The 24,188-nt window shown below is 31.9% G+C and overlaps 2 protein-coding genes across 4 annotated transcripts in view; one reads left to right on the top strand and one right to left on the bottom strand.

Annotated features, from left to right (window-relative positions):
• Positions 1–24,188, bottom strand: part of LOC113523000 (uncharacterized) — a 180,047-nt gene that overhangs the window by 151,999 nt on the left and 3,860 nt on the right. The window contains exons 1-3 of one of the 2 annotated variants that reach the window (XM_052897867.1): positions 11,628–11,917; positions 3,956–4,194; positions 233–455 (exon numbers count right to left, since the gene is read on the bottom strand). In XM_052897867.1, the coding sequence (XP_052753827.1) occupies positions 233–455; positions 3,956–4,186 (454 nt within the window). In that variant the 5' untranslated portion in view covers positions 4,187–4,194; positions 11,628–11,917. Of the gene's footprint in view, positions 1–232; positions 456–3,955; positions 4,195–11,627; positions 11,918–24,188 lie in introns of those variants that run through there. The other variant, XM_052897868.1, reaches the window with a different exon arrangement.
• The window catches only part of LOC113523002 (EF-hand domain-containing protein 1-like), a 57,227-nt gene continuing 45,577 nt past the window's right edge, over positions 12,539–24,188 (top strand). Inside the window, exons 1-3 of one of the 2 annotated variants that reach the window (XM_052897864.1) lie at positions 12,539–12,848; positions 15,806–15,999; positions 16,661–16,877. In XM_052897864.1, coding sequence (XP_052753824.1) covers positions 15,812–15,999; positions 16,661–16,877 — 405 coding nt within the window. In that variant the 5' untranslated portion in view covers positions 12,539–12,848; positions 15,806–15,811. Of the gene's footprint in view, positions 12,849–15,169; positions 16,000–16,660; positions 16,878–24,188 lie in introns of those variants that run through there. The other variant, XM_052897865.1, reaches the window with a different exon arrangement.

Here is a 24,188-nt window from a genome sequence, read left to right as displayed (position 1 = left end):
AGCCTCGAGTCTCAAAAATGACCTAATTTTTTGTCAGCTAATTGTCAAATTAACTGACTTGTTTTTTTTATCACTGTTCTATATACTTACACACACAAAACAAAATAAATATAGAAGTTATAAAGGAATCACTCATAACTATTTATCACGCAAATATGTATGAAAAAGTTGACTCGCTTTTCTCGAAGCATTTGTATGGAGACACTCTATCTATATAATCTAAGCCTCTCACCTATGCCGCCCGTCACGAAAATCGGTATATCAGCTAGCTCAGCGGCGATGATGGTGCCAGCGACAGTGGTGGCACCGTCCAGACCAGCGGCCGCTACCGGCGCCAGGTCCCTGCGTGATGCTTTCACTGCATTCTTGCTCTGTGCTAAGTACTCCAATTGTTCCTTAGTCAAGCCCACTGTTAACTGTCCTTTGAGGATAGCCACAGTCGCTGGTGTCGCACCCTGTACACAATATATATTATTTACAATGTTGTACATTTATTGTTAAAAATAATATCTTACAAAGAATAAAATCTACTTAAATAGTTACCTGCATAATATAAATAAAAATTATGGAACATATAATTTGTTGAGAAAAAAACCAACTTTAAAAGTAATTTTATGTGTAAGTTTTAAAAATTGTATGGAAGAAACATGAAGATAACACTTTTGACTAATAATGAAAGAATCATTAAAATACATAGGTTCCAAATTGGCGAAGATATCGTGCAACATACAAATACAGTAAATGTAAAAATTCTTTTTAAAGTCGGGTTTATATTATATGTAACAAATACAAAATATCTCTATCTAGTAGAGATTACTTTGTTATTAAATAATGTAATATTTGTAACATAAAATAAAAGTATAACCTTATATTATTTCCTAAGGATATATCAGAAGATAAAATCATTAATGAATTAAATAAGTAACTTATTAAAAAAATACTTAGTTAAGAATATTGTGGGTAATATTCGTAGGTGGGGGGAAGGGATTGTTAGTCATGAGGACTACCAGTCCCATTGCTAGTAATATACCTTATCAGGTCGACTTCCACGTGGTCTTCCCTGAAAACCATTGTGTTGCATTCCAGATGCATTCATCACGATGGATTAACTGATCTGCCTTTTAATTCTCATCTATAATTCCTCACTGGTGCCCCGCCAGCATATACCATTAGCGCAGGCGGGGTTACCATTTCATTATCATTCATTAAAAAATATATACGTAGGTATATCTTTATGAAAATCATATTTATTGACGGATACATAACTGGTTTACGCATCATTAATTAATTTGGCGAGACTCGTGTAATATTACGCGAGGCATCTACATAACAATCATATTCCCCGGTCGGCTCGCAGGTGCTACGAATGGTCTACGAAAGCGTACAAGTTGAGCAATATAATATAATTAACGATACTTTGTACTTATAATAAACACAATAAGGTATTGCAGTTTTTTTTGTATTGCACAGTTATTATAGATAAACAGATAAATATTAATCCTTGCTTCCTATTGTATTTATAAATGTGGAAGTGAGTTTATTATTTATTATCAACTAGCTTTACCCGCGACTTCAATTGCGTTTATATTGATTTTCTTTAACAATTCTGGTTTTTGATATAGCTAGAGATAAAATAGTTATAAAAAAATATTAATAACATAGAACTAAACACAGGTAACAATTTACACCAAGTATAAAATGGAAAACGAAAATGTTTGGCACAGTGGAAGTGAAAAAGTAGAATAAGATGTAAAATAACGTTCTTTAAACAGTCCAAAAAAAAACACACATGCAATGCAAATACACTATTATTAACATAGAACTGAATACTAATTATTTGGCAGAAAATTAACAAATTAATCTATACGAAGTATTCATTCATCATATACAATTCAGCGGTTTAGGCGTAAAAGCGTAACAAACAAACTCACTTTCGCATTTATAGTATTAGGATTGATACTTAAATGGCTCAAATAAATTTTCACAAAATTTTCAGGATGATTTTTATTATGGTCAATTATCTATACACTCATATGCGAGAAGACAAAATAGCAATAAAAGAGAATAAAAAAAAATTATTAACATTTTATTATTGCTAACTCTATTTTGCGATTTTGCTCAAAATCAGGATAAAAATTAATAGTTTGTATTCGTAGAATAGAATATTATATCTAAAATGTCACTTAAATCTAACCGCTTAAGTTGTATAAATCTCTACACTGTTACCTATTTTATTTTTTCTTATATATATTGTTTATAAGATGAAAGGAGTGCTTATCTTAATTATCTACTTTACAAACTATAGTCATGCGGGTACCGTGCTGATTAGTGACTTCTGTTCTTAGGCGACGTAATCTTGTCACTAAAGAACATAAATATTACAAATTTCGTTGATAGAGAATGCCACAGACGCTATACTTATTATACTATTAAAATATATGTACAGACGGAAATTCTTACAACGGAATGTTTTAATAGTAAAAACTTTTATTTTTTATTCAAAGAAATTTGGGTCAAACCACGATAAAACTATTTTGGTTCCAGAAATGTGCACGAAGATAATATAGATATATTTACTCGCACATGCCAGCCTCATGTTCTATACATGTTACAAAAGTGACATAGTAACAGAAAATATGAAATATCTGTGCTTTCAATTATTTACAAATGACCTCCTACACATAGTTTTTGCGCATCTTACAAAGACCTTGACACAATACGTCTGGGATCGGTATAAGGGCAAATATAAAGATATTCTTGAACAGCCGTTTTATGGGAAAATCAAATATCAATAAGTTCTATTTATAATGGAGCTTAGTACGGACAATTTAATGTGACATTTTGTGATATTATAAAAAAATTAAAGAGAAGTGTAGAATAAAAGATGGCTAATTAACAAAAATTAAATAGAGCATGTTGCGTTGGTTTATTCATTTAGGGAGGATGGATGAAAAAAGAATTACGGTAGTGATTTATCGAACACGATTGAGTGGGGTTGTCGGTTAGATCGGGTATGTCGGGTATGTCGACCACTACGACCAGTATTAGTAACGGTAACTGATCAGCTAGTACGAATGGACTAATAAATGTGAAGAAAGCAAAAGAAGTTTGTTAGAATTGGAACATTTGACGTTTGTTTCTGCCTGTCTGCAAAATGGTGTGACGTATATATACATACATATATACAAGTTTAAACTTTTGTATCTTTGACAAGTCGTGCACGGCAGCTCCATCCAAGTGAATCTGTTATCTCTCATTTTTCTGAGAGCTTCGAGGAAATAATTTCGCAGTAGATGCCTACGTAATAAAAGGAATCTATGCACAAAATTTCTAATTTTCAACTTCAGCAATTTTTCCACTGTATCTTGTGGCAGCATGAAACTTTTTTGTGAAATAAACAAAATTAATAAAAAAAAATTGAAGATTTAGGCTATAACTTGATGGATAAGAAGGAAATATAATCAGCGTTTTAAATAATATATATATATTTATATACCAATAAATATTAAAGTATTAGTTTTATTCTTTGCTATGATCCAAGTGTAAGATACATATTAAAAAGTAGCCGTTAGTATAGGTTTACGAGTTTTATAAATCCTTTTAGTATTATTATACAACTAATGATATACCAACATCTTTACAAGCTTTCCTGTCATAATATTAATAGTGAGTAGGACTGTCAATATATTTACAATTTATATTTTATTTAGTGTAATAGAAATGTGTCATTATAACTTAAAGTGATATGAATTAAGTAAACTAATCCTTATTAATATTATAAAAAGCATTATAAAATTTAGTACTAGTATTATGTAGAATGAATTATATACGTACTAGTATATGTACTATTTGGAATAAAGAAGAGTATAAGCTACTATTTATTCTGCTCAGTCCAGTTATTGCATTTAAACGGACGAATCCGTTGGTAAAAGCTAGTAAATATTGTGATACATACTTTTTCTCTAATAATTTGTTCAACTTGTAGCGCAGTCTGCAAATTCTTGGGATAAGGCATTCCATGTGTAATTATCGTAGATTCCAGTGCAACTATAGGCTTTCCATCTAGTTTCGCTTGAGAAACTTCTTCTGAATAGACAATACGTTGAGGGTTGGTGCTGCGATATCTTGAGTAATATAGAGTGCCTACACGAGAACTTCTGTAGATTGTCTTCAGCAAATATGCCATAATAATTCCTTGAACAGACAAATTTAAAAATATTTTTTTATAATAATTGGCAAAATAACTTTACGGTTATTATAATTCTATTATAACAACTAGTAAATATTGATATAATAAAAATTTAAGTCATACAATTATAGACAAAGAAGTTGCTTTGAAAATAGAATGTATTCAACTAAAATAACGCACTAATTTCTAATCAGACGTTTTTTGTCGAACGCGCCGAAACAAATATATAATATTACATCTAGACATGGAGTTACATATTTTCGGTAAGTTTTGGCTCCACTCATTCATTGTTCTGAAAGAATAGAAATGAAATATAAAGTAACAAATAGATTAGTTGCTAGGAAGGAAATTTGTTCAGGGAATTCTTGTAATGTAACCTATTATTACAGCTTTCTATTTATTATTAACTCAATATTCAGAAATTAAAGCCAATGTACTATAATCCTGCTTTGTTAGGATATTTTTACTTAATCAATTGAATAGAATTCTGAATAAATAAAACACGAATCTGTTATCTGCTGTTACCATAAGAATATCTACCTAATCTCAGCTTTGTGACGGGAAAGTGATTGTCAGTACCAGTACTAACAGACCCCATGGCCCAACAGTCCTTATGTTAGCATTATGCCCTATCAGATCAACCTCCATGAGATTCCCCCTGGAAACCACAAGCCCCAAGCCCCCTGCAAAACCCCAGCAGACCTGCCTTTATATTCACCTTTCACTAAGGCTTCGTCAGCGTATATCGATAGCGCTGGCAGAGTTATCATTCCATTTTCATTCATTAGATAGATAGATATATAATTTATTTAAATTAGGTACAGCATACAAATAACAACGGATACATAAACAAACAAAAAAACGAAAATACATAATATTTATATATAAGGATTTCTTTTCTTTTACTTTTAGAATGGTAAACAAGCTGACGGTTCATCTGATGTGATGGAAAGTAGTAGGTAACCGTCGTCTATAGGCATGAACAGCAACATGGATGTTACACAATAGACTTTCATGCTCATAATACCACTCAAGCATCACCAACTGACCTTTAAACGAATACACAATTATGCTAATACCGTTCCTTCATAGTATACTATAACACAGATGAACGTAAGTCTTTTGTACAAATTCTCGATTTGATAATCATATCAGCCATTAACTGCTGAACATAGGCCTCCTCCTATGGGGGCTTTGTCAACAATTGTCACGAATGGCCGGCTGGTTGGCAACCACAGTTAGGCTTTGGTAATATTTTAGCTCCCGCCTAAACTATTACCAAAGCCTGCTGTCCATCCCTCGACCATTAAATTCCCTTAGTCGTCTCTTACGACACTCATGAGAAAGAAAGGGGTGTCCCATTATATAATGGGACCACACGGCGAGTCCTAATGGTCCTAATTTTATACATATTAATTTATAATTTTGTAATATTTTATAATATATATTTAGATTTCATCATCATCATATCAGCCGTTAACTGTCCACTGCTGATCATAGGCCTTCCCTTATTGTGGGGCTTTGCCAGTAGTTGCCACACTTGGCAGGCAGATTGACAATCGCAGTTCAAGGCAGAGGCGGCCCGTTTTATGCTGGGACCACACGGCAATTAGATTTATATAATATAATTTTACATCTCGTAACATTAAATATATTAAGTCTATTATACGATTTCATTAAAATCAGATTAGTCATTTTCTCGTGATAATGTACCTGTAGATATCAATCATAACAAGCGATGACAATGCCACAAAAATCAGATTACAAAATTTTGAAAAGTTTATGGCTGCCATACGTAGATAATTTCTATTAAATATTAGAACTAAATGGACAAAAAAGTCCTTTTATTTTACTGTCTGTAATGTGATAGAACTAAATCGTAGGACTATACGGATATAATCATTATCTTGTAGCCTGCACTCCCGCAATTGTATAACAAAACCAATCTATAAAATACTTGAAATTACCATCTAGGATTTTAATTCTTAGAATTTTTTTAATAATATGTAAGAGAAAATTTAAATACTTAGTTCAACAAAGTAAACAATACATCTCTATAATTTTTGTACTAACTTAATGTTCTAATCAATCACGGCAGACATCTCACTATTCACGACGATGGTAGTTGGCAAGATACACAATTACTGTACAATAAATCGAGTCAACGACCTCGTTCAACTTTCAACCTGTAGGTACGAAGTGATTTCATTAAATGCAGTTTCGTAGTAAGCAAGCAACGCAAAAATCTGACTATGATTCAGATAAAAAATTAGAATTGTTTGTCTTTGAAATTTATTTACCGTATAATAAATATTATTCAAGAAATATTGAATGATATAACATTGTTTTTGTGTTAATATAAGACCTATATTTAAGCGCCTATAAATGAGAAATTAAAAAGTTATAGACATACATATATAGACATATATGTATATATATTCTGAATTTTGATTGATAGAGTTTACTTCCGAGTCCAATATTAACTTTGCCACGATTGAAGTAGGTTTCCCTTTATGGAACCAAGTCAAACAACATTGTTAGATATGTAAGATCCTGTAAAACCGATTGAACTATTCAAATAGTTCTCTGTTATCCGCATCCGTGCTACTTCAATATCGATCGATAATCTGAAAACCTTTCCCGACAGCGACCCAAACTACTCGTATGTAATTTTAATCTTATATCTATAAATGTTGCAGGTTGTAAACTATGTGAAATTTTAACATCCTAAGCCAGTGAGTTTTATGTTAGAGAAATCTTAGTTGATAGGTAGGTAGGTCTTTTTGAAGGCTGCGAATGTTTGTACATTATAAAATAAACAAATACATATTGCGTAGAAATAAAAGCGACTTGAATTATGAATACGCACATTGATAAACGAGGGGAATTTAGAACGTGAATTTGCGAATTTATAAATAAATCGTGCCTTGTAAAGAAAAATAGCAACATACATAGATACATTTTTGTTTATTTTGTTTCTTTTTGTTCCTTTTTCTGTGAAAACTATCAATTTAACCTCATCGATAGTTTAAATCATTGTAAAACAGATTCAGAATCGGCGATATAACCGTGTAACATATACATAAAAAGAAATCTGAAGAAAATCATCATATTTTCAAAAAGTGGTTAGAAAATTATGCGATATTTTTACTAATAGTGTACCTATTTTGTATCTATATTAACTAAATTAAACTTAAAAAAAGTGCAGGCATTGTAAGTAGGCAAGTGTGCAAAATAAAAAGTTAAACTCACACGTTCAAAGATGAATTATCAAATAACCGATATGTTTACGTATCACATTCAAAGTTTGCGCAAGTATAAAATATTTAAAAAATAATTATTATATGACATGATATATAAAAGTTTAATTTAATCCTTATTAGTATTATAAATGTAAAAGTGAGTTATTTGTTTGTTATCTTATAGCGGCTTAACCAATCAATATGAAATTTGGTATATACGTACTATGTGGGATGGATTAGGCTTTTTATCCCGGTCTCTCGGACGAAGTCGTGAGTAAAAGCTGGTCTCATTTAAAAGTAAAATTCTTGTTTAATAGTTAAACAATGTTGCCACAACAATAGGGTTATTTTGGACTCTACTTGAACAACACAAAAATAACAATTTGCTTAAAATACTCGTAAAATATCTGTTTTGAATTATATATTATTTACGTTTCGGGGGCTATTTATCCAGGTGGTATTAGCTGGGAATTTCAGGTAACAGGCTTAGTAAAAACGGACTCGTAAATTGACGGCGAGACGGGTTAACTTGGCCGGAAGTTTGACGAAGGCTATCGATGTTCACAGCCGGTGCACATTAATCAACGTCTGACGGGACCGATTCCCAATCTATGGTTCTCTCACCTGCGAACCGCTAGTCTCTTGTTTGGCCACACGCCCTTTTAATTACACGCCCTGGCTTATTTAATTATTTTTCAATCGACTTCAAAAAAGGAAGCGTTTCTCAATTCCGTTGTATTTTTTATGTTTGTTATCTTATAACTACGGAGTTATTTATAAACCTTTTAGGCAAATTTTCTTTTACCTGAAAGAATATCTTATATCGACCTTGACGGTCAGTTTATAACTAGGAGGATGGTGGTAAGAGATCTTGGCATAGAATTTGATGAAAAGTTATCGTTTAAAGAGCATTATAGTACATTGATTGCGAAGTCATCTAAACTTCTTGGTTTTATGCTAGGGTCACGGTTAATTTTAAGAATCCTCATAGTCTTATTCTTTTGGTTAATGCTTTGGTACGAAGTATTCTTGAATACGGTTCTGTTATATGGTCATCTTGCTATAAATGTCATTCCGATAGAATTGAATCTGTTCAGCGAATTCTTAAAAAATTCTAAGTTATCGGCGTGGTTATGGGCGTATTCTATCAGGTTATGAAAAAAGACTAGAAAAATTTAATGTGACTCTCTTCTCTACCAGACAAAAACAGATCGACTTACTTATTTTACACAAAATAGTTCATTACCACATTCACTCGGCTTCTCTACTCTCTGCTTTGACCTTCAACATAAAAACTGTAACACGGAGTTCTAAAACATTTGCACTCTGCATTTATAAGAACAATACAACGTATTATAACCCGCTCATCCGTAAGTGTCGTACTTTTAAAGAATTTTCATCTAAATATCCTCAAATTGATATCTTCAACTCACGTCTAAATACCTTCAAAAACATTTGACAATCAGCCATAAAGTATCTTTGACATGTCCATATTTTTATGTATTTTTATTATTTGCATGTGCTTCATTGTTATTTACCACATTCATATGTTTTCTTTATATAATTTATAATTTAACATTGTTTGCCAACTGCTTTAACCATGCTGTGTGTACACCTGTCTGGGTCTCAATCTAGTTCAAACTATTATCTTTATATAAATGTTTATAATATTATTGATTGTAATCTTTTAATAAATAAAAAAAAGAAAATAAAAAAGAATATATTTTTAGATTGATCCCATAAATTTTTTATAAAAATCGGATCAGTAGCTTTGTTTTTAAATAAAAAAGAAAGACTGGTACTAACAACGAATTCAGTCGATTTTTTTTAAATGCAAATTATAATTATTTTGTAGTATACCAATGGTGGCAAACAAACATATAGCATTTCGGATGGTAAATGTAAGGAACCTTAATACGCTGTTTTTGAAGAATATATTCTAAATCTAGTAACTTAACTACTACTTGTGTGAAGGTGTCGCCTTCTGATGTCAAGAGTTAAAGGGCCTCCTTCCCTTCGTTTTACACGAAGGCCTTGGACGTGGATTATCGGACTTACTCTCCTAGGGCAAGTCCGGTAAGGACTCGCTCTTCGAACGTAATGTAAAATTTTTCCCTATTTACTATAAAATATGTCTTCTTCTCTCCTATTCCTATTATAATAATAAATTTTCCTTTGGTATCTCCGTCGCATAAACATCTAATAAATATTCTATAGACATCTTTATTATATTTTTTTCTCTATACAATCAATTTGGTCTTGCAATAAAATACAGATGCTGCAATTTTATAATTCTTAAATTGCATTAAGTTCAGCTTTTCCTGTGAGCATCGTCTTTCAGTAATGCAGATAGCGTTACATATTATAGTTTCTTCAATAAATGCTTTCAGTATATGTTCTTTATTTGTTAAGATTTAACATATTTTTAAACAGTATATTATAGTGTTGCTCTAGATTTTCGAAAAAAATTTTTCTTAATTTTTTCAGCCCTATCTAAATCCGATACATTTTTGTTGATATAATATCTATATTCTTCTGCTTCTGCTTCTTACAGGACAAATTACACAGTTTTCTCAATTGAAGAGTTTGCAGGCTGGTTTTTGTATGTTTTTAAATGGATTTCTATTCTTTTCCTTCTTATAATATTTTTTATTGCGTATAACTACGTATAATTCTTTTTTTTTTCGTACTGAAAACATTTCTTCTCGTATTACATTTCTTTGCCTTCAGTGCATTTCCATCTAGAAATTCTGATATTGACAAATTTGAGCCTCGAAAAAATTTGTTATTTTCTATTAGATAATATTTTGTCATTTTTTTTACCCATCAATGCGATTACCAGTGAACAATTTATACATGTCTTTGAGCTGATACTACTGTTTCTATAAGCGTCTTCTAAGTAACTCATCAAGTTGACGATTAGAAAGTCATGAAATATTTTTATTATCTTACAGTGTAACTCATGTACTTGCTCTTTATAGTGTTCGGCAAGTCCATATAGAACAATGTTTTTACTGTTGTTTTCAGATATATTATTTATGCATGTTTATAATTTACTTTATAGATTAAAGATTTCCTTCTTTAAATTGTTTGTCTCTAATTCCAGTCTTTTTTATCTTGTTGGTCGTTTGTTCTATCTCTAATTTTCATTGCTCCTTTTCTTTTAATAAGTATTTTCTTTTTCTATGTCTATTCTTAACTCAGTGATAGCTTTTTTTTTTCGTTTTAGATAGTATTTTTTTTTTATACAACTCAGAATGGCAGATAAGCCGACGGCCCACCTGATGGAAAGTGGTAACCGTCGCCTATAGACATGAGCAGTACCATGGACATAACAAAGTATACTGTTTCGCCCATGATACCCCCTATGCGTTGCCATTCTTAAGGACTCAGATGTTATTCCTCCGTACCCAGTAAATTCACGCCATATCCCACCCTTCAAACTGAAACACAGTCATGCAAACACAACTGCTTTACGGTTGAAACACGAATGGGACAGAGGTACCCAAGCAATCGACTTTTGTACAAAGTCTCCCTGTGATAAAGTATTCAGTATCTGGGATATAACTGACAGATTATTTTTTTTGTCGTAGAATTATGAGTTCACTTAAATTCTGTATGGTCAAATCAGTAGGCAAACTAACACTCATATCAGGTTCTGGACTCTCAGGATTTATTGTATCTCCCAACAAATTCAGGCCCTCAGAAGTCGGTATTGGTATAGGTATTGGTTGTAGACGCAGATTTTTTTCTAATAATTTTAATAATCTAATGCATTATTATTTTCAGGATTCAGTGGTTTCAATTGTATTACTTTTCTATCACGTTGTCATACTGGTGGTGTGTTGGAATTTTTACAACGGCATTCTTGACATTACCATGATTTTTTGTATTCTGCTTTCATTGTATTGTAAAATCGCTGGCTTGATACGTTAAAGAATTTAAGATCATAGTTATTGTTACATATATAACAGTTTAAATATTCCTTTGTATTTTGCGAAGGCACCCCACGCATAATAACGCCATCTAGTAAGCAATGATCGTAACCTTTATGACAAGTATGAACTTAGTGCTATTTCAATTGATTGATTTGAAGTTGGTTAGTCATTTGCTTTTGTCATCAAAATAACTGTTAATTTTGATGACAAAAGCAGATGACTAATGGGTTATAACTTTATTTTTATTCTTTTTCCTACCTTTGTTCTGCAGTTGTGATATATGTTTCTCTTCTTAGTGTAATCTTGACACAGTTGTGGTTTTCAGTTGAATGTTTTCAATTGTAACGTAAAATTATGTTGCTAATATTGAAAGAGTTTTATTGTTTATTTTTACTTTTATGCGAATGAATATGTAATTCATATATTTGATTTCACTGTAAGTTCTCAGTTTCGTGAACACTATGTACAATTCTTATAATAATAGCGCGTTAATTTTATTTAATGTGATAAAAAGAACGGAGCTAATGTTTACTCGAGCACAGTGTTGCCCTCTCTCTTGCAGTATAGTAACAGTCTTGTAGTTATAGTCTGGGAATCGATCTTGGGATCTTCGGACCGCAATCGAACATTGTCCGAATGGTCTGTCACTTATTTACATTGTAATGTGACATAAGATTGAAATATGTACTTAACATGTAAATAAAAGAAAAACCATAAATAGATGAATGCTTTTAAATTCATATAAAAAATCTCAATTCCTACGTTTTAAAGTTTTAAGTGTATCTTACTTCAAAGAAAACTAGGTATCTAGTGAAATGCAGTAAACTTTTTCAATTTACAAAAACATGTTTAAATGTTTTTAACTTTTCACAGACTATTAAACGGTATAATTTCGTTTTGGTGTTTATATTACATTTACTCAGTAAAATTAATTGTATGATACCATTATTTTTAAAAATTAGTAATAATTTTAATAGTTTTATTATAACCTATTTTGTTTACGTAAAAATTAAAGAATGCAAATTTTATTTATGTAACTGAAGTATTTTTCATGTACATAAAAGTATTTACACGGGCAATTTTACTATAACTTACCTACTTATTATAAAAAAATATTTTTTAATTTTAAATCTTACTTTGATGAAATAATTGCATGCGATCTTAGATTAAGGATAGCACCTGTCTACGCATGCGATTCCCTTATATAATAACACAGATAAATATAAATAAGTCAATAATACGGTTATATGCTATATAAGTACATTTGTACTCGTCTAAACTAAGACAATAGACCTCGCTTGTTGCCAAGCAATGTCTCTATTTATAGAAAACAGCTGTTTACTTAGCGACGATGTTTGCGTCTGTCATATTTTATCGATGTACCTATTAATTCGTCAAATATAGCTTGTAAATACTCAGTAATATTGTAAACTAAAGGAAATTTAGGTGATTTCGCTTTCTACATACTAAATGTAATAGGTAAGATTATTAATTTTTTTTATACCGTGTAGCCAGCAAAAATATTCATAACGTATTAGCGCGAAGTTTATTCAAAATTTCCTACGTGTCACAACAGATGTGATACGTGCTTAAAATTCATTTATGCTGCTGTCACAACAACCGACCACCAAAATAAAAAGTCTCAAACCACATGGTTGTTTTGTGATATGTACTTTTTTTAATACGTTAAAACGGAATGGTAACCCTGCTTGCGCTATTGGTATACCCTGAAGGATAACAATAATAGATAAGGATGGAGGCAGGTCACTTGATTCATTGCTTTTTGAATTAACCAGGATAGTTTTCAAGCGGATACCGCTGGAGATTGACTTGACAATATACCTATGGGACCGTTAGACCCCATTATTAACAAACCCTTTTCTCCTGTGGCGTATATTTTGGTAGAAATAGGATGTCGTGTGACTTATATGTGTATTAATTAAGAAAGGAATTCCAAACTACAAAAGGGTTTCGTGCGAGCAAAGCTACGATTTTTCTTTTTAGGTATTCGTAGATTGTATCAAGAGAGATTGGAGCAACGATTACCTCAAGTTTTATCTATAATTTGCTTTTTGTTTTATCGAATTTTTAATGTCAGGACCCAGGAGCAGTAGCTTTATAACACATTCCGAGAACTGCCATCTATGTTATAGATAGTTATCCTTTATTATATTTATAATACTTCTTATACCAGTCTGTTATCACTTTGTATCAGGCTAGTTGTCAGCTTGCTTGCCTTCCCAATTTATACAAGAAAATATTTCGACGAATTTTTGATATGAAAATTGGATTCATCATAAATTTACTCTATCTACTCGTACTAGGATCCCATACGATTATTATATTAGGTAGCAGTAATGAAAATCTGAAAATGATATTTTTATAATGTCATGAGTTCATTACTGCGCATAGCCTATTTATGGGCCATGGCTACGATTTATCACCCTCGTGACCCACATAACTATAATACGTTTATGTCTAACCAAACGTCAATCACTTTTCTACCGACTTCAAAAAGGATAATGTTTTCAATATAGATTAAGGATAGTTCCTGCGGTCCCTATTTCTCAATTTGATTGTATTTTCCTCTATTTTTGTAACAAAAATAAAGAATTTCCATGGTACCTGCCCGTATTCAAAATCGATTGACATTTTTTTACAATATATAAAATTTAGTTTCGTATAAAATTGTTTATAATAAATGAAACTGTTATTCTTTATTGCAAAATTTCGTTTCAAAATACTGCTTATTGTGAATTAAAATAAACTCGCATACACGATTCCAAGTTCTAAATACAAATATTTTGAATCTAATCTTCCTGCCATTTCCTCGTTTATCGATGTATTTCATACGTTTTAAAATTAGTATCTCATATGAATTATAATATTACCAGTATATATCTTAATCTCTCATTAGTACAGTAGACTACTAGTCAAAATTTTAATATTAATTTTGTCATGATTGTAGTCACTGCTTTTATTTTTGCTGAATAAAATATATTTCATTATAATTTTTCGAAATAATAAATGATTGACGTGGTATTCCACAAGTCCATAGTAATACATGTGTATGTGTGTGTGTGTGTCTGTGTGCATGCGTGCATCATGTGTGCGTGCGTGCGTGCGTGCGTGCGTGCGTGGGTGCGTGCGTGCGTGCGTGTGTGTGTGTGTGTGTGTGTGTGTGTGACGGGACATTTTATGAACTTACTATGTTTGTTGTTACCGACAATTGTTTCAAGTTCATTCAGAAAAATGAAAATAGTTAATATGAATACAGACTAAAAATATTTCGGTACTCATAATACATTAAGCAAAAGTCGCACCAGTATGGATTTCCACGAGTTTTTCATATGTAAATTGAGTCTCCTAATGTGTCAGTCGTTTATACACCCAAAAAGACTCGACGGCTGAAAAGCGGCAGATCTAACTTATATTTGAACTTCATGAATTTACGATGATGGATAATAATAATATTATAGAGGTAACATTGGCTTAGTTTAGCTGAGCTTTCTTATTTTAATGAATTTCTCACTAGGTTCATTTTTAATGCACTGAGATGAGGTGGTAAACTATTTTACGGGCATATGAACAAGAAAACTTACTATAAATTTAATTTATTTAATTATTATTTATTTTTTATTATTTTATTTACACAATACTCGCCTATAATATCAGAGGTATCTACGTAGAATAGGTAATATATAGCAATATGTATGTATTTAGTTAGAATATCTACAAACTAGTCCAATAACGTATATGTTAAATGAATATGTTAAAGTCTGTTGTCCAAAATATAATATTGGATAACAGATTTTTAACATATTCTAAAATAGATATCCGACCGATATGAGCAATATCGAAATGCACCCATTTTTCTACCATCAATGTTCAGAGGAATCTAATATATAAATATCGCATTGGTATCCATATTACCCATTCCTAATCGACTGCATGCATGTTTCTGAACTTGAAGTAGCCTTTTCACACCTCGTTGAAGGTACCCTTGTATTAATAGGTATTATTAATAGGTATGTTTAATATTAATAGTTATCGACCTATACCGGTATCGCATGGTATTTTTTTTTTATTTAAATACAGTAACACAGGTTAAGTATTTTTAGAGTTTATCCATTGCAGACACAGAATAAAATCTTTCTTCTTTATAATATTAATTTAGATAAAAGGTTATATATATGTAGGTACGCTTAATATAATAACGACAACTTTTTGCTGTTTACGCGGCTTCGTCTGCATGGAACCCGTTTTTTTCTATTCTTATGGGAAATTCTTTCTGAATTATATTTCATAAAAGACATGTAAATAAAAATTTTGTGCTTTCTGACCTAGAGCCTTTGCATTAGTAGAACAGTCAGTTAAACAGGAAAATTAAATTATTGAATATCTGAATTTTTAATCAGCTAATTTCTTTTTTTAAGAATAAAATGGCCTGGGGTCTTCCAAAACTACCAGGCTTGACTTTCTCGGATCCCACCAAAACCCAGTATCACATCAGAAGTTCCTTGCGATACTATCAAGGTCATAGATTCCCTGACACCGTAGTCCGTGGTCCTGGGGGAACCGCTACTGATGTCGACAGTAACGCTTTCACACTCCCTGAGGATTCTGTAAAGTGAGTTACAGTGATTTTATTTATTTATTTATATTACTATTTAAATGTATGCTTTGTGCCGCTATTTTTGGTTCTGGTATAAGGTTTTTAGGTCATCGTGACGGCCGAATAATGAACGTAATTGCGACCTTTGGGACTGTGTATAAATTGCACTTGGGATGGAAGATTTAAAATATACTTCCAACCGAATCTGTATCTATATTTTATTGCATTTATGTATAGTATAAATGTTTACATTCATAGGAAAATCGAGCGTTACGTTCGCAATAATGGCAATAGTCGATTAGCGGTTATAGAACTACTCTATTAGATTTTATAGAATTGTGCATTTTTTAATCTTCGAAAATGTAATTTCTGTTAAAATAAAATTTATTCCATTTACGTTCCAAAGTACATGTGGTGCATTCTCTAATATTTTTTTACGGCAACCTGGTGATAAAAAGACACGATGACATTCCGTATTCCGACATACTATTCCTACTTTCACTCACCAAGCCCTACGCTTATATCAATATATAGGTAGTTTAAAATTTTAACATTCAACAATTGAGAAAGCCAAACAAACTGACGGCCACTTGATGGTAAGTGGTAACATTGATCTACAGATACAAAGCTCGCGATCTCAGAACAATTACTTATTATAAATAAATGTTTTTCTCAGCTATGACCCATCTCTGACTTATGGTCGAGTAAAGCAACCGGCAATGCCTGCCGTGGTACCACATTGGGTGCATTACGACAAACGGTGTCTGAATTTTACCGCGTTCTTCAAGCAACCTGTATATGAAAATCCCGACGAAAACTATAGAGTTCGAGTGGTCAACATTGTATATTTTTTGGAAGATGACACACTAACCGTAATGGAACCAAGAGTGAAGGTAAGATTATGAAATATTTTTGTATATTTACTATAAATCCCCCCCCCCCCCCCTCCAACTAAATAGAATACAAATCTATGAAAAGATAGTTATTTGTAGTTCGCTGCGGTGTGCATTAATAGTGGTAGACCGAGAATCAAGACAACGCATTTTCTGACGTCTCGTTATTACTTATAGGCGTGCTAACAGAAACGTATTATTAATAAATTTGTTTGCTGCGTGTATACGGGCGCTGCGCGCCCAAAAAAAAAAAAATGAGTCACAAACTCATTTTTTTTTGCCGTTTAATACCTGGAAGAACTGGAAACTAAATTATAGGGACTATGATTGACAAACAGACAGAGTTACAGCATAATGGCTCACGCATACCTTTTTGGTATGATTTTTTTTATGCAGCTTAGAATGGCAAACAAGCTGACAGCTGACCTGATGAACCTAAAAACATGAGCAATACCATGGACATAATAGAGTATACTGTATCGCCCATGATACCCCCCATGTGTTGCCATTCCTGAGAACTAAGGTATTATTCCTCTGTACCTTGTAAATTCACTGCCATATCCCACCCTTCAAACCAAAACACAGCCATACAAACACAACTGCTTTACAGTTGAAACACGAATGGAACAGAGGTACCTACCCAAGCAAACGACTTTTGTACAAAGTCTCTCTCTGGTAATTCCTAGAATTCCTAAAATATCATTAAAATTACATTAACTGTGTATTAATATTCATTAGGTATTTTTTTTTATAACAAACGAAGTAATGTGTGTCTACTGGGCACTACCGATTGGCAATGGTTTCAAAGAATTTTTTATTCATAAATAATTTTATAATAATCTTTTAATTTTACTAGTATTTTAATACTTATAACATTAAATTTTTTTATATAAATTATCTACTAATTTGTAGATACACAATATATATTTCTACTTATTTATATCTAAATATTTAAATAAATGTTTGTGATACGATATACTACATATATACACATTTACGCGTTAACAATATGGCAATTTGAAGGCGGCGCGTGGATACTGGCATCGGTATAACAAACCCCAAGTAATATTTGTATTGTTTTTGATCTACTTGTTATTCTAGCCGCAAACGCTGAAAGGCACGTATTTTACAAAACGACATTTGAAACCTTGGTATTTAAATCACACACATTAATTTCATTTTGATGAAACAAAATCTAATCCAAATAGAGTAATTTAATATAAATTATTGTCACATATTTAAGTAATATGTAAGACATTAAGCTATAGATAATTTAAGATTTTTTCCTGCTGAAACGGGTACATAAATAATATTAATGATGATTAGATGCAGACATTTTCTTAATGTACAATTACGTTAATTAATTATTTGTTAACGAAATATCGTACGTATGCTAGAGATACTAATGCTTGAGAAGGTGAATTGGGATATGTGCAAAAGAATAAAAAAATTAAAAGGAAATTAATTAAAAATTCATCATCATTATCATTTTAGCCATTATCTGTTCACTGCTGGACATATATTGATTGTCGGTTCTTCGAACTATGTGACCAGCTTATTGTCACTTCAGCTTACTTATCCTTTGGACTACGTCGGGTACTTTGGTTCTTTTGCGGATGTCATCGTTTCGGATTCTATCATGCACAGAAATATCTAGCATAGCCCTCTCTATTACCCGTTGAGTATTTTGAAGCTATCGTGCAATCGTGTAGAATCATGTTTTGGTTCCATAAGTCATCATTGGCAACACGTACTGGTTAAAGACCTTTGTCTTCAAACTTTGTGACGTAGTTTTCCAAATGCTGCCTAGCCGAGTTAGATTCGTCGGTTGCCCTGTCGGTCGAAGTTGGATTTACCTATTTGAAAAAGTTGTCCCAGGTAGGTATACATACTCGTCGACAACTTCGACCGTAGTGTTCTCAATCGTAACTGGTATAGGCGTGACATGGACGTTTGACATGATTTTAGTCTTGTCCAAGTTCATCTTAAGACCTGCCTATTGAGAAACACTATTGAGATTATTGAGCATAGTATTCAGATCCTCCAGGGATTCCGCCATGATTACTATGTCATCGACAAATCAAAGGTGAGTAATATATTTGCCATTGATGTTTATACCATATCTTTTCCATTCCTGGAGTTTGAAAACATTTTCCAACGCAGCCGTGAAGAGCTTCGAGGATATGATATCACCCTGTCTTATACTTATCAGCACTGGGATGGGTTTCGTACTATTGTTCTGTACTTGGACAGACATCGTAGCCTTACTGTACATACACTGCAACATTTCGATATACCTATAGTCAATCTGGCACCACTAGAGGGATCATAATACCAGCCATGTCTCGACCGATTCAAAGGTTTTCTCATAGTCCACAAACGCCAGACATAGTGACAGATTATACTCTTCGGTCTTCTGTATAATCTACCGTAGCGTATGTATGTGGTCTATGGTGCTAAAGCTGTTTCGGTAACCAGCTTGTTCGGGTGACTGGAAGTCGTCAACAGTACGTAAATGCGATTTAGAAGGAATATCGGTCTATAGTTCTTCATACCCTATTGAATCACATTTATCACCCTTCTTGAAAGACAGAACTACTGCACTTCTGCTTCACGACTCGGGCGTAACCGTAATGAATGCCGACATAATGTGACTACATGTGTACTGGTTTTCCACCTTTTCTCAGAAGCTCTGCTGTAATTCTGTCCTCCCCCGGCGCCTTGCCGATTTTAAGTTGTTTGAGAGCTATGTCAATACCCTGCAAATTGACGCCCGGTATATGATCGGTATAGTGTCGGGTGAAAAATGTATTAATTTTTTATTACTGAATTAATTTATAGGATTAATTATTGCTTACGATTAGTTGAGAGCATTTCCAAAGTCGCGTAAATTATCGTTTTAAAACATTTAAATCGTATTGTTGGAATAAAATTATTTTAATACTTATTCTCAAAATAATTATTCCCTCGATGCATACGGATATATGTAGTTATACCTAAGACTAGTTTAAAATATTCTTTTATAATCTGATTCGTTTTTATAACACAAAAAGTAAGCATGTGGTTCACCTGATGGTTAATGACTACCACCGCCCGTTCAATGGAATGACCAAACACTTTAAATTATAAAAAAAAACACTCTAAATTGTAAAAGAAAATACATCGAGTTAATGATTAAACTGTTTATAGAAATGTTGACGATAATTGGGATGTTATTTTGACAATGATAATTCTTTTATCTACTATTTTGGTCTCAAATTTCGTTTCAAACTTTAGCTGTTTCTGGCAACTTTACTCGCGAAAATTAAAATAAAACAAAATATGGTTTAAACTTTAATATGGACTATTTGCTTTTTTTTTCAATATCGGTTAGCTAAACAAACTTGATTAAGTAACAAATATTCAAAGTTATAAATAAATTTTCAAACAATCACATCTTACTAATACGATAAGTTTGTAACTAGACGCTACATACCATACATCGGAGATATTTCTGGCTACGTGCGAAATATTAAAAATATATATATATATAAGGGGTCTTAACAAATACAATAGATGCCAAAACAATATTTTGTAGAAATGTTGTCTGTCAGTTTTTATATTTTTACCGGCATCGCACAAAAATTACTACACCAAATTGGATACGGTTTTTACAGTTGTGTTCGTAAAGGCGTATGTTTCAACCTACGCCATCTAGAAGTAATTCATTGATTTTCCTATTTCTTAAATCCACGCGTACGAAGTAGCAAGCGAAGAGCTAGTTTATATTGTTAGTGAAATGTAGGTATTGTTTTTATTAAAAATACAATTTACTACTTGGTTCAGATTAAATATTTTACGGACAATATAATACAGATCTGAGGAGACAGCAATAAAACGTTGAGTTTTAGCTCTGGGAAGCCTCTAACGATGCTCCCGGCGTCTTTTTAACAGTTTGAACATTGTAAGAAATTGAAATTTAAACCTTAATGGTAACTTACAAGCTTAGGAGTAGATATTCTGAGATTGAGGCATGCTTTCGTTTAAAAAAGGTACTGATACACAAAAATTTGTAATACATTATTGAATAGTACTTATTGATTGGTAAATAAATAACTAAATCCATTATTAACTTACTCGTATTCTTTATTTACATTCACTAATATTGTGGCGTTTAAAGATGATTTTTCTGCGAATTTCAACAAAAATCTTAATTTTGTCTGAAAGTACTTTCTATCTGTAATTGGTACCTGCACATTTGTGCCAACAGAATAATGTCATAAGTATTAAAATTTACTTCATATTTTAACTTTTAAAATAAATATATATATATATATATATATGTTGATTAGACTACGATAGTATACGATATTTCATTTTAAACAATCAAGCTATTTAGACAACAGATTGTTCGGAATATTCGAACATAGTCACATATTCAAAGTACATTCGAATATAGTATATACTCAAAGAAAATATCACACTTCTTTCTTCGGTAATTGAGTATAAAAAAATATTATGATAAATATTCGTCAATTTTAAGAAGATCCATGGATAGTTATAGATACCCGAGGTTAGGAGGTTTTTTAGGTCAAGCAAAAAAGAGAATTATTTCTACTTGTTTTTGACTTGATATATTATAAGAATCAACCTGTATAATATTTAACTATATATACTCGTACATTGTTCCTCCTCCCATTTCTATTTAATTTTCTTCGCAAAACCAAGTGAAATGCACCATTCATCCTCAATAATAACGGCATGAACAATGCTTCTCATTTCCGCCCTCTTATACTGTATCCGCTTAATTTGAATGGACCTCATTGAGATTAAAAAAGCTCTATTTGTTTGTTCAATTGCCTTGTATCTTATTTGTAAGGAAATTGGGTTTTTAAAAAGGCTGTTAATTCGTCTGTATTTTATTTATGTGTAAACTACGAAATATTTTTACAAAATTTAAAGATTGGGAATACATCTGCAGTTTCTCTAATGTTGCGGATGCCTATGGGTGATAGTAATCATTTACCACATATATATACACTTTTCTTCTTCGAACCATTTTATTTCTTTACTTTCCAATTACATAGAAATAATAGTCAAATGAGGATCGCAATTTTCGTTTGTAGCAAAAGGAAATACAATACTTTTTTAATTCATTTAAAAAGAAATAATAACCAAATGGGAATCTTAATTTCTGTTTGTAGCAAAATGAAATACAATCATTTTTTTAATTCATTTAAATAGAAATAATAGTCAAATGAGAATCCCAATTTTCATTTGTAGCAAAAGGAAATACAATCACTTTTTAAATTCATTTAAAAAGAAATAATAACTAAATGGGAATCTTAATTTCTGTTTGTAGCAAAATGATATACAATCATTTTTTTAATTCACATAAATAGAAATAATAATCAAATGAGAATCCTAATTTCTATTTGTAGTAAAAGGAAATACAATCATTTATGTTTGTCGCGAATTAACTTTATGATTTAATAGAAAATCATTTGCGTTTATGAAAATATTTTATGAAAGTAATATCAAGTTGTTTCCTCGTTCGTCACTAATAATGTTACAAATATGAAAGAGATCTTGTTTGTTTTTTTTTTTTATTATCCCTGAATCGTTATGAAATTTAATATTCACGTATTATTTGGGATGCAAAACCCCGACCAAGCAACGCAAAATTGGTCATACGAGTTTAATTATTTCTCTCCGTCCTAAGGTTGCCTGAAAAAGATCATCTTGCTTCTGTATAATGTTGATTTTATGTATGAATGGATGAATAAAATCCTCTCGAGGAAAAATACAAAATAAAGCGCGTTACTGCACGCGACACCCCTTGTGTTGTCCATATATAGGCATATATAGTATAGTATTAGGTCTACCGGAAATTTCTGTCCGTTTTTGGAATAAAACAAAATAAATTTTTTTTCTTACCGCCAATTAACTTTATTGAATAATATAATTGCCATAATTAATAATCTCTTGCCAACGTGAGGGCAATTTGTATATCCCATTTTTAAAAAATATTACATCGTTTGACATCTTCATTTTTGAATTTTTTTTCCGTCAAAAAATTTTGTAAGGACAAAAAGAAGTGATAATCAGAGGGTGCTATGTCAGGGGAATATGGTGGGTGCGACAGAATTTCCCAGCCTAATTCTGCAATTTTTGACGAGTCCCTAAAGCAGCGTGTGGTCTGGCGTTATCGTGGTGCAGTATGATATCCTTCTTATTGAACATTGCCGGCCTCTTTTTTAGACCTTTTTTAGCTGTTTTTAAATTATCCAGTTGCTGACAATACTTCTCCGAATTGAGCTTTTCGTTCGGTTTTAAAAGCTCATAATGTATTAGTCCTCGAATGTCCCATCATATACACAACATTCTCTTATTCAGAGTCAAATTTGGTTTAGAGGTGGAAGGGCTAGGTTTTCCGGGTTCACAATATGCCCTTTTCCTTACAATGTTGTTGTATGTAATCCACTTTTCATCCCCGGTTATCATCCGGTTCAAAAAGGGCTCGATTTTGTTCCGAGCAAGCAGAGATGTGCATATGACAACTCGATCAATCAAATTTTTCTGACTTAATTCATGTGGCACCCATCTTGAATACTTGCACACCAATCCTATCTTCCAAATATGGTCAGAAATGGTTTGTTGAGCTGAATCGGCCTTTTTGCGATCTCCGATGTTGTCAGAAAAGGATCTTGCTCCAACATTGCCTTAACAATATCGTCATCGATCAAAGATGGTCGCCCACTTTTCAAATTGCTTAAGAATTGTCGGAGTTATGAGATAACAAACATAAAAAAATAGACCCGAATTGAGAACCTACCTCTTTTTAATTTATCTACGCACCGCGACATCGTGGTAAAAATTAATAGATAATAAATAAAGTATACATGTCAAAATTGAGTTAAAAATTAAAAATTCGTTACTTTGTGTTTAGGTACTATTAAAATATTAGTAGTTTTCTTTATATTTCCTTGAATAAAGAAATAGCTTATAGGTATTATAATTTATCTTTAAAAAACAACAATTGCCCGTAAATTCAGATCACTTAATTTGCAAATAAGAGTAACTCTCTGCATTATTGTGTATGGAATGGAATAGAGCTAACAAATGAGTCTGTATTTGTTCGCAATTGAATACGTTGTGGCTGCAGCAGTCTGGCTTGTTCCGTTTTGCGGGATAATCGCCGAGTAGAGAATAATAATCGGCTTCCATTCATATTCTTTTTATTAGCAAAATGGCTTAATTGAAAAGATCCGTTAGGAATATTGTTACTTTGAAAATTATGAAGTTAATGAATCTTGATTAGAGATATATTAT

This window comes from Galleria mellonella, unplaced genomic scaffold, assembly GCF_026898425.1.
Source record: "Galleria mellonella isolate WM207_F2 unplaced genomic scaffold, CSIRO_AGI_GalMel_v1 utg38, whole genome shotgun sequence".
Taxonomy (NCBI): Eukaryota; Metazoa; Arthropoda; class Insecta; order Lepidoptera; family Pyralidae; genus Galleria; species Galleria mellonella.
Note: the sequence above shows the minus strand (reverse complement) of the source record. Positions and strands in the feature narration are given on the sequence as shown.